The sequence below is a fragment of the Antennarius striatus genome, chromosome 22, assembly GCF_040054535.1.
Source record: "Antennarius striatus isolate MH-2024 chromosome 22, ASM4005453v1, whole genome shotgun sequence".
In the NCBI taxonomy this organism is placed as follows: domain Eukaryota; kingdom Metazoa; phylum Chordata; class Actinopteri; order Lophiiformes; family Antennariidae; genus Antennarius; species Antennarius striatus.
The window spans coordinates 889,404-900,097 of NC_090797.1; the positions used below are offsets into that span (position 1 = coordinate 889,404).

The window sequence follows — 10,694 nt, forward strand, 5'->3', positions numbered from 1 at the left end:
AAAAATGTGTTTTGGTCGGTTGGATAAAAAAAAAGTCTTGGTTGGCTCATCTAAAAAAATTTTTTTGGTCGGTTGGATAAAAAAAAAGTTTGTTTGGTCGGTTGGTCTAAAAAAGTGTTTTTGGGTTGGTTTTGTCAGGTTGGGCTTTGAACCCTCAGTCTTCGAGTTGGAAGGCCTGGAACTTTCCTCTGCACCATTAAGGGGAATATTGAAATGGGAAAATGGATCAATATAACTCTGGTTGGGGGCGGAGAAAGAAGAAAAGGTTTAGGGATTAGAGGGTCAGGGTTAGGGAAATCCGGGGTTAGGTTAGGGGAAAGACAGGGGATGGGGGTTAAGGTTAGGGAAAAATGAAGTTAGGGAAAAAACAAATAAAGGAATAAATCAAAAAACAATAATAAACAACAAATTATTGCTGTAATAAGGCTTAAGTTCCCTTTAATTAAAAGAACAACTTAAAAAATGACATGAATACTAATAAGTTTTTATCAATTGTTGGTCAGGTTAGGTTATGTGGCGTTAGGGTTAATGTTGGGTTAGGGTTAGGGGTTAGGACTAGAATAGATATGGGGTTAGAGTCAGGGCCGACAGGAAACTTTACCGTGTCGTTTTCTGGTAATTCTACCGGACTTCTGTTGCTTCCTGTGGGCGCGCCCCTGCTGGTCATTGGACAGAATGCAGTTATAAAACACGCTACCTTTTCAATGCCAAAAACACCTGAGATGTGACACAAAACACGACACGCAGTGCGAGCCGGGTAGGATTTTAGCCGTTTACAAATCCTCGACAATGATCAACGAACCCACTGATGAGACTGTCGCTTTAAGACATGACGTCAGACGTTTGTTTGCGGAAGTGGGTCCTGCTTCCTACCCAGTGTTGTTCTCATCACCCGCCCCTGTAATTGATAATCTCTCGTGATTACCGGGAGAAACCGACCGGATTTGATCCGCCGTTAAACTCGCCCGTTGTCCGAACGGAGCGCATCATGGCGGAGAACGGTGAGCTGTCTGCGGGGGGCTAACGCGAGCCGAGGCCGGGAATGCGTGACAGGCTTCCGGTCCGCCTCGTGGCTCGCATCGGTGTTTGTTCACCGCAATTAATTCGTTACGTTCGCGTTAAATGTCGCGGTTAAATGCAGCGAAAGATTTGAATCTTATCAGGATGCATCGATGTCGCGGTCGATACGCGATATCGATCCGAAATCGGGAAGCCTGATCTAGCTCACGTGGATGCTAACGTAGCTAACGTGACGTCAAATGATTTCTCAAGATTTAATGATCGAATTTGTTTTGTTTTCATACGTCAGTATAATTATTATTGTTTTTCATGATGAACAACATCATCAAACATTGTTGTTCATAAACAACATTGTTGAATCGTTGTTTAATCGGTTTAGGGTTAGTTTACACTTCACCACGATGTTGAGCTAACCTGGTTAGCTGCTAGCTGCCGGTGGTTGTACGGTTTCCTGGTTTATAAACACGATATTTGATCGATAGCAGATGATGCCTGATAAGCCAAAAAACCAGGATTTGAAGGCTTTTGTGGGTCACCATGCTTTAACATCTTTTTAGAGGATTCAGGAGGTTAGACGGTTATTTTATCGCTTTCATTTAACAACGGGAGTTTAGATCAGGCTGTAAATGGACGCCTCAGCAAACAGAGTGATGGATGAGTGAGGAAGAGGAAGGTGCAGCACCCCCCCCCCCGGCTGGGATGTGATGTTCACACACCTCTCTCCTGCAGGACCGTCCGTCCGTCGCCATGGACACTGAGGATGAGGTGGTGATGAAGGAGTACCTCAACATGATGGCCGACATCCTGGTGCTGGTCGTCACGCTGGCGCTGTCGCTCTTCTTCTGGGTGGTGTCGCTCTCCGTCAGCTCCTACTACGGTGAGAACCGAGACGTCTTCCCGTCAGACGCTTTGATCCTGAAGACGTGATGGGGTTAACATGTGTGTGTCCACAGGGACGCTGCAACCTGTGTCGCCATGGCGATGGCTGTTCTCCATCTTGGTTCCCCTGGTGCTGACCGCCAGGGCGCTGAAGAGACGCAGCCTGGACTGGTCTGGAGCACTGGCAGGTACGGGGGGGCCGATCTGGCCCCAGGTTTTTATAACTTGTTGTTTACTTCTATGTAATATAAGTTTAAGTTTATTGGCCCCTGAGATCAGGGGCCCCAAACCAAAAAGAGTTGGACAGCCCTTAGTCGTTAACCCAAGAGGCCCAACAGTTCAAATGTTCAGGTTTTGAGGCTAAAGAATCAGATTTTTTTAATCTATATATATAAATTTAAATTTTAAATTCAGGTTTCAGCTCCGATCTGATCACATCCAAACCGGGTTGGTTTAGGGTTTAAACACCGACGGACACAAACTCGTCTGAGATCCTGTCTCGGTTTCTACTCGTGGTTTTAATCTGATAACAAACTTAAATTTGAATGTTCCGCAATATTTTCCGTTGCTTCACAGACGCTTCGGGGGTTCTACGCCCCGGGTGACGACGACACGGAATGCGAGTCGTTTGGAACCCGTTTGAGTCCAGATAACGGACGCATTGATGCCGTGAAGCATCTGATTGTCAGGAGTCTGTTTTACGTAATAACTCAGACGTAATCCGTCTCCAAATAGTCCAGAGAGGAATTATTTCCAGCTGCGGTGAACGTCGTGTTTGACAGAAGCCTCCTTGTCTCCATGGAGACCGTGTCGGTTCAACTGATCTCGACCAATCGCTGAACAGCCTTCACGAAGTCCTGTTTGGTCACGAACGCATTCCGACTCACTAATCAAATCAGAGCGGGACCAGTGCATCATGGGAACGCGGCGGCTTCTTGCTGGTCGCATTCCGGTGGCGTCCCATTCCTGTGGGGAGCGCACCCCCCCCCCCTTCCGGGTGAACAGAACCGTCTTTGTGGCCGAACAACCAAAATAAATCCAATCCGGCGCAGAGATGAGCGAGTCATCGGCGTCACATGGGCGGCGTCGCCCCGCGCAACAGCGAGACGAGACGCGTGATGCAGAACCCCAGAGCTCTTGTGACCCCCCCCCCCCATGTCTCCTCAGCGCTCCTGGTGGGGTTCGTGATGACGATGGCCAGCTACAGCTTCTTCGCTGCCCTGCTGGCGTTCTTCATCACCTCGTCCCGGCTGACCCGCTGGGGGGGCGCGCAGAAGAAGAAGATCGACGCAGAGTACAAAGAAGGTGAGCGAGCTGATGGGGGGGCGGGGGGGCGGATGCAGTTCTGAAATAACCCCGTTTGTGTCTGGGGGGTCAGGGGGGCAGAGGAACTGGGTGCAGGTGTTCTGTAACGGTGGTGTCCCCACGGAGCTGGCGCTGCTCTACATGATAGAGGTGAGACCCCGCCCCCCCACATTAACAGTGCCCATCTGACCCTGTTTGACCCGTCTGACCCCATTTGACCCCGTCTGCCCCCAGGTGGGTCCGGGTGAGACCCCCGTCGACTTCGGGGGGCAGTACTCTGCCTCCTGGCTGAGCCTCTCCCTGCTGGGGGCGCTGGCGTGCAGTGCCGGCGACACCTGGGCGTCGGAGGTGGGGCCTGTCCTCAGCCAATCACAGCCCAGACTCATCACCAGCTGGAAGGAAGTCCCAGCAGGTAAGGCGGACCCGGACCCCCGTGGTCTCCACTCGGCTCGTCTTCACCCTGAGTCTCGTCTTTCAGGAACCAACGGCGGCGTGACCCCCGTCGGATTGGTCGCCAGCTTCCTGGGTGGGTTGGTGGTGGGCGTGGCTTATTTTGCGAGCCAGCTCCTGCTGCTCTGGGACCCCCAGTGGCCCCTGGTGGTGTACGGGGGGGTTGCCGGCCTGCTGGGGTCCATGCTTGACTCCTTCCTGGGGGCCCACCTGCAGTACTCAGGTAGGTCGATGGCATCGGGGATGATTATTGATTATCAATTATCTGCCTGTGATCGCCACCCAGTTCCTGTCCCCACCCCCCAGGCTTCGACTCGAGCATTGGGAAGGTGGTGAGCTACCAGTCAGCCACCACCCAACGGATCTGTGGGAAACCCGTCCTGGACAACAACGCCGTCAACCTCTTCTCCTCCCTCCTGGTGGCGCTGGTCCTACCGGGGCTGGCCTGGGGGGCGTGGCCCCGGTAGACCAATCGGAGGAGTGATTTATCGATCGACGAGACGATTACTGATGGAAACAGCTGAACGATCCTGAGAGGTTCTGATCGACAAACGGATGAAACGAAGTTAGAAATAAACTGTTATTACCCCCCCAGTGCTCCAGGCTGCCCCCCACGCCCCCAAGGAGTAAGTGTAGGTTTGGTGCTGAAGCTAATAAACCCTTAAGAACCCGTTTGGGGGTGTTGGTTTGTTTTCGTTCAAGGAAACAGAATCGACTGCAGGCGGGGGGGGTCAGAGGTATCACCGTTTTTATTTCAGTGTCAGAGAAAAGGCACTAAACCAAACTGGGAGAGTGACATTGACTGAGAATGAGGGGGGGGTAGAGAGAGGGAGGGATCGAAATGAAATTTGAAATGTTCCGTTCATCCTTCAGCCCCCCCAAACTGAAAACTCCTGTTAACAACCATCGACGATACCATGAACGGTGCGGAACGACTTTAGTGCACTTTAAGAGTTAATGGGGGGGCGGGGCCTCTAAGACGGGCCAACCAATCGGATTGTTTGGCCTTCAGATATAGCTAAGATCAGGGGACGCGTCTAAAGCCTGGACTCAAAGGAGTCAGTTTAAAGTTCTGATTATCTCTGATTAGCCGCCTTCATATTTACCAACAAGCCAGTAGCTTATAAACATTTCATCATGTAAACAACAACAAACTGTTTGCTCCAATCAGATATAAACAACAATCGCCCCGTAATGGAGCCGTCGCTAGAAAAACATCTGAAATTCTAGAATAAATATTGGAAAGAAAACAAAAGTGAAGCCAGTTTCCAAATGGATTTGATTTTGAATCATTTTGTTTGCATTGAATAATTAAAAATATTTTACATCACATCATTACCAACACTGTTTTCAGCAATACTTGAATTTTTCGGTCACATTTTTTATATTCTCAAATTCTGGATTCGTTTATCCAACTTTTTGACTATACTTTTGTATAAAAATGTCTTTCGTTATATTTATAAATTTATTTCTACGTCTCAGACTTTCGTTTTGGCTCCGATTCTGTCATCAAACCGTCTTCATTCGTAAACTGGTGACACTGATTGTTTTATGTTTGTTCCTCTGATGGTTTAAATATTTTAATAACTTAAATTTGTGGAGTGTTAGGGCTGAACTGAACAGAACGCACCTCAACCAGTTCTCCTCTCTTACACAAGAACACCCACACACAGAGGGAGGGGGAGGGGCCAGAGCAGAGAGGGGAGGTGGAGCTTCAAGGGCAGCGGTCTGCTGTGATTGGAGGGTGGGGCCGTCTGTCGGTCACAGCTGGTCTTTGAAGTAGCCGAGTTTAGCCAAAGACATTTCTCTGCGGAGCTGCATCACCTCCCAGAACATCTGCTCCGCTGGGGAGACATGTCACATGATCAATTCACATGATCACTTCTACAAGTATAGGGTGTGTGTGTGTGTGTGTGTGTCTCACCATCCTGCTGCTTGACCAGCCCTTGGTGGATGTAGCGAATGTAGGTGAAGAAATTACACACAGCCGTGATCTGAAGAGAGAAACCAACGCGTCAGTTCAGTTACATCACTTCCTGTCGGAGGCGGAGCTTCTGCACCTGAAACAGATCTACAGTAGAACCTCGAGACACGAGATTAACCATCCTGGACAACAACGCTGAGGTTCTACTGTATTTGTTGACAACATGAAACAAGTGTGTGTTTGAAAGGAAGTGTGTTTGAAACAGGAAGTGGAGCGCTGCAGCGCTGCGTTTGTCCAGCAGGTGTCAGCGGCGCCTCCTGTGGACTCACCCTGTATCTGCAGTAGGGAGACACGTAGTAGTAGCTGGACGAGTCGCCGAACTTGATTCTGTGCTTGCAGGTTTTGGTCTGACCGCTCAGGGCGCATTTTCTACCAAACACACACACACGTCAGGGTCAACAAGTAGGAAACAGGAAGTCAAGACCAGGAAGGAAGCAGGAAGGAGGAGCTTCGTCGTGGTCAGTCGGATCAAACCACACAGTCAGTTCTGAGGCGCGGCGTTAGGGGGCGGGGCTACTCACGTGAAGAGCTCCGCCTTTCGCCCGCTAGAGGAAGAAATTGAGGGAAGATGGAGAGATGACGATGACAGAGAATACGTGATGAAGAGGAGGAGGAAGAAGGGAGGGGGAGGGGCTCACTTTGGTCCTCCACACTCCACCGCCGACGCTTTGACCACCGGCAGCGGCTGGAAGCCCACCGGCTCCACGCTCAGCGTGTTCTGCTCTACCGCCTCCAGGATGGCCGACCCCAGCTGGGGGCAGGTCACATGACATCACCAGTGAGCTTACACCCCCCCATGACGAATGGATAAAGAGGGTTGGTAGCGGCGACGCACCTCACTCTTGCTGAAGGCGAGGCAGGGGTAGATGTCCTCCCGGTAAACGCGCTCCAGGAAGCAGCAGCGCCGGTCCAGCGTCGGCTCCTCCCGCCACGCCTTGAAGTCACTGAACAGCTGGGCGTCCACCTGATGGGGGCACGGCCGCGTGTGATTGGCTGGTTCGGACAGAAAAAGGAAGTGAACAGGTGGGGGGGACCGCCTACCTCTCTGCACTCCCGTACGATTGGCTGCGTGGCCGAGGGGTCGGGCTGCGTCCCAAGGACGGCGGAGGAGGTGCTCTTGTTCCGGCTGTGGCCCTTCCTGAAGGGCGTCTTGGCCCCGCCCCCCCCCGCCGGGGGCAGCTCCCCCACGGGGGAAGTGGGGGAGGAGAGCACCAGGGTCTTCAGGGCCTGGACCTCCGCCTGGAGGACGTCGATCTGAGGAGGAAGAGGAAGAGGGGGTGGGGGAGGTTTAAGACGTGTGTTTAGTTGTTTGTTTGTTTGTTTATTTAATTGTTTTCTCACCTTCCCCAGAGCTTCCTTTAGTTGCTTCTCTGCATTAGCCTGTTTGACATTAGCCTCTCTGACCATTTTGTGGGCTTCCTGGGAACACACACACACACACACACACACACACAGTTAGCGGTGTCTGTAGCTGTTAGCGGTGAAGCGACGGAGGAGCAGAAACAAAGAGGAAGTCGTCACATCATTAAATATTCAGGTTGGCAGTGCCACGCCCCCCCACTTCACTCGTTTGCAGCGGAATGTTTAAAAAATAATAAATTTAATATGACTGATTAATTTTGTGTGTCCGGGCTCTGATTGGCCGCTGCCTCAGCAGGAAGTAAACAGGAAGAGGAAGCAGAGGAGGCGGGACCGACCTGGAAGAGGCTGGCGGTGAGCTCCTCCAGCTCCTGGCCGAGCTGGTCGCGCACTTTAGACAACCTCTCACACTCCTCATCCTTCAACAGCAGCTCCTTACACACACACACACACACACACACACACACACACACACACACACACGCAAAACAACAGAACAACAACCAAACAAAAAACCAACAAAATTAAAATCATGGAATGGAAACAAAAAAGATGGAGAAACAAACGCGTTTAAATAAAAAACGTAACGATGACATCATGAATGGATGCTCTGCACGCACACGTGTGTGTGTGTGTGTGTGTGTGTGTGTGTGTGTGTGTGTGTGTGTGTGTACCCTCTGGGCCTTGGCCAGCTCCTCCTTCAGCCTCTCGTTTCCTTTCTCTCGGACCTCCATCACCGACGGGCTGCGGAGTCGTGATAGGCTGTCGCTTAGTGCGCTTAACTCCTCCCCCTCCTCCCCCAATGGGAGGAGCCCGTCGGCTGACTCCGCCTCCTGTCCCGGCACGCTGTGTGGCATAACCATAGAAACAACAGAGTCCCGTCACATCCGCGGGTTTGACTGACTTCAGTTACTTCCTGTCATGTGACCTCACCTCCCATTGTGGCTGTGCCGCGGCGTTGAGTAGACCGGCTGCGTGGGGAGCTGGTCCGCCCGCAGGGAGGTGGGCAGACCGGGAGGGGGCGGTCCTAAGGTGTGGGTGCGGTACAGAGAAGTGGGCGGGGTGCTGTGGCGGGCAGGGGGGCGCTGCTCCGCCTGGTTCTGCAGGAAGACAGAAACACGGCTGCAAAACAGATCCAAAAAACACGCCTAACGACGTGTGTGTGTGTGTGTGGGGAGGGGGCGTGGCCAGACTTACCTGAAGGTCAGGTGTGGTGGGCGAGGCCAAGTTCACCTCATGAAACCCCTCCAGAGTTTCGGCGTTGTTCTGACCGCCGCTGCAGGCCATCGCCGCCGCTGTCGGACATCATACACTCTGTGGGGAAGGGGGGGGCAGCGGTTAGCTGTTAGCAACACTAGCATGTAGCACTCTACACTGGCGTGTAGCTACGCTAGCGTGAACATCAGTGGTTAAACTCAGCTACACAGGTGTGCTGGCAGGTTGCTGGTGCATTCACTGACCATAGTGCGGCGGTGAGGACGGGTCCGTTGGGGTCGCTGGAGGTCAGACGGTCATGTGACGAGTGGACTCAGGTGAAATCAGCGAACAGGCCGACAGGTGAGGACTGTCTGAGAGAGAGACAGGAAATGGATGTTACGCCCTCTGTGTGCTCAAAGGTCAGCTGAGTCGTCTGTGTTTAAGCCCCGCCCCCTCCAACTATCTGTAAACATCTATAAAAGTTTCCTCTAATAAAAATGAAATGCAGATTTGGTCCCGCCCCCCCACAATGTCAATCACTGATCAGATCTGATTGATCGCTATCGGTTACCGTGTTTATGTTGTTCGGTTTCATTCACTGAAAACAGTCCTGTTGGTGCATTCAGGGACAATCAGACATTTGAAACTTCGGCTGCAGAGTTTATAAATAGATTCATTGAAGGAAATTATTTTGACGTCTCATAAAAGTCAGATTGTTTGAATTTGAAAAAAAAAAAAGACAGTTAAACTGCCAAAAAGAGACAAATTAAACACTTTTCTTCTGACAAAATCAAAACTGGATACGGTTAATGTTAGAGAAAGATGCTTAGCTATCTCCAACGGGCTAATTAAATGATGTGACACTTCCTGTCCCTGCCACCTGGTCCTCCCGTTTCCATGGAGACCAGTCCAGTAGGGCCCGTAGTCACCCGACACTGATGGATGCTGGGTTTGGATCCGGTTACAGCAGCTAATAGTGAAAGGTTCACTCCACAGAATTACATCCACGCCCACTGGTGGGTTACATGACCTTCACCCAGCTGACAGACCCGGGTTCGACTCCAGCATCCCCAAAAGAGTCCACCAGAACCTGGTTCTAGAAGACATCCGGGATCTGTCACCTGACTAGAACCCAGATCTGAAAAATCCGGATGTACCTGAAGGCAGCGGCTGCAGCAGAATAAATGGGAATATTCCAGGAATATAATCCGGCAGGAACGGGATACAATTCCTCAGGAACCAGAAGCTGAATCTGGTTTTACATCAGAGACCCGTCTGAACGGATCCGGTGTGAAACCAGAACACATAATAAATGTTGAATAATTCGCTTCCGGCTCCGTTTTAAACGTGAATTCTGGTTCTGTTCTCCTGGGACAACAGCACCTCTGTCCGCCCGCGTGACTTCCGGTTAGCTCATTAGAGTAACGCGGATGCTAACAGGCTAGCTGAATTATCCTCATATGACTCGTTTTGGGGGGGGGGGGGGTGTTAGCCGCGGCTAGCGTGTGTGTGAAACGTTAGCGCGGAGGGGCCAACATACTAGCAGCTAATCGCCGCTGAAACGCTAATTATCGAGCTAACGTCAGTTAGCATCAGGCTCATTCACGAGCCTGTTAGTAGCATGTGAGCTACAAACAACCGACTCAATCCGTCACAACAATGAACGTCTCCATCCGTCATGTTTTGTTTTTATTCCTACACTGGGGATTAGCGGGGAGGGTGGTTCCATTTCCGGCCACAGACTAAACCCAAACACGGTTGGCTGGTTTCACGAGCAACACGGGAGAAATAATGTTCCTTTTTACACTCAAATAGCGGTAAATGTGCATAAACACCTGCATTCACGATGTGCGCCTGTTTGTTTCAATGCAAGGAGAGAGGATGTGCGCCAGGCGGCTGGTGTCCGACAATGGAAGCATCACTCCAATGCTGCATTTGTATGTAGCCCGACAGGCAAACCGAGCTAGCAACTTCACAACTTAGCTTTCATGAACAACCACCGGGATAACCGGTTAGCCGTGACTCACCGGACGTCTGCGCGGACAGCGGGCCAGCCGGTCGGCGTCCCTCCCGTTAACGATCCGAACCAGCCCGTCAGACAAACGGGCGAGCGAACCGGAGCAGCTGTCGACGCAAACCGTAGCGGGTTTACTCCAATGAAGGGAGGTGCGTTCAGGGACGGCTGGGGAATAACACCACACATACAAAAACAACAAAATCACATCATTCGTGAGTCGGAAACATTTTTAAAACATTTGTGGTAACTTTATCCCACTAATCTCAAATAATCACTCCTTTGTTGAACTAACCTGCTGTTGGCTGGGAAATTCGGAGCCACTTGAGAAATTGGCGGTTTGATTCTGACGTCAATGAAATAAACTAAAGTTAAAACAAAAGTTAAAACAACACCCGTGTTGTTGTTTGTTTCCTGCACACAGGACGAACAACAAGCGACAAGGTTAGCAGATAACTTCCAAAACAATAAATTAATTAAAAGTGC

At 51.0% G+C, this 10,694-nt stretch overlaps 2 protein-coding genes across 8 annotated transcripts; one reads left to right on the forward strand and one right to left on the reverse strand.

Annotated features, from left to right (window-relative positions):
- The first annotated feature begins 839 nt into the window (after window positions 1-839).
- tmem19 (transmembrane protein 19) lies at window positions 840-4,326 on the forward strand. Its single transcript, XM_068307089.1, has 8 exons — window positions 840-1,001; window positions 1,750-1,897; window positions 1,974-2,087; window positions 3,067-3,204; window positions 3,278-3,354; window positions 3,439-3,616; window positions 3,683-3,877; window positions 3,961-4,326. The coding sequence occupies exons 2-8, from the start codon at window positions 1,768-1,770 to the stop codon at window positions 4,119-4,121; spliced, it is 993 nt and encodes a 330-aa protein (XP_068163190.1). The 5' UTR covers window positions 840-1,001; window positions 1,750-1,767; the 3' UTR covers window positions 4,122-4,326.
- Window positions 4,327-4,481: 155 nt separating this feature from the next.
- Window positions 4,482-10,380, reverse strand: rab3ip (RAB3A interacting protein (rabin3)). Of its 7 annotated transcripts, none has more exons than XR_011034168.1 (14): window positions 10,222-10,376; window positions 8,458-8,565; window positions 8,195-8,311; window positions 7,931-8,097; window positions 7,672-7,843; window positions 7,336-7,431; window positions 6,980-7,057; window positions 6,680-6,892; window positions 6,479-6,602; window positions 6,277-6,389; window positions 6,160-6,183; window positions 5,908-6,007; window positions 5,579-5,648; window positions 4,482-5,498 (listed from the first exon to the last, which is right to left on the reverse strand). XR_011034168.1 is itself a non-coding variant. In XM_068307086.1 (14 exons), the coding sequence occupies exons 3-14, from the start codon at window positions 8,282-8,284 to the stop codon at window positions 5,416-5,418; spliced, it is 1,335 nt and encodes a 444-aa protein (XP_068163187.1). In that variant the 5' UTR covers window positions 8,285-8,311; window positions 8,458-8,565; window positions 10,222-10,376; the 3' UTR covers window positions 4,482-5,415. The 7 variants fall into 7 exon arrangements, 5 of the variants coding, with proteins under 5 accessions (XP_068163187.1, XP_068163184.1, XP_068163185.1 ...); XM_068307086.1 differs by having other exon boundaries at window positions 6,474-6,602; XR_011034169.1 differs by lacking the exon at window positions 6,160-6,183.
- Window positions 10,381-10,694: the final 314 nt, after the last annotated feature.

Coding starts and splice junctions, on each gene's coding strand:
- rab3ip (XM_068307083.1), bottom strand. CDS start 8,284: ATGGCCTGCAGCGGCGGTCAGAACAACGCCGAAACTCTGGAGGGGTTT. Junction 6,390..6,478: donor CTGCCTCGCCTTCAGCAAGA/GTGAGGTGCGTC, acceptor ACCTGCCCCCAG/CTGGGGTCGGCCATCCTGGA. Junction 5,649..5,907: donor CTCCCTACTGCAGATACAGG/GTGAGTCCACAG, acceptor TTCTCTCTTCAG/ATCACGGCTGTGTGTAATTT.
- tmem19 (XM_068307089.1), top strand. CDS start 1,768: ATGGACACTGAGGATGAGGTGGTGATGAAGGAGTACCTCAACATGATG. Junction 2,088..3,066: donor CTGGTCTGGAGCACTGGCAG/GTACGGGGGGGC, acceptor ATGTCTCCTCAG/CGCTCCTGGTGGGGTTCGTG. Junction 3,878..3,960: donor GGCCCACCTGCAGTACTCAG/GTAGGTCGATGG, acceptor CCCACCCCCCAG/GCTTCGACTCGAGCATTGGG.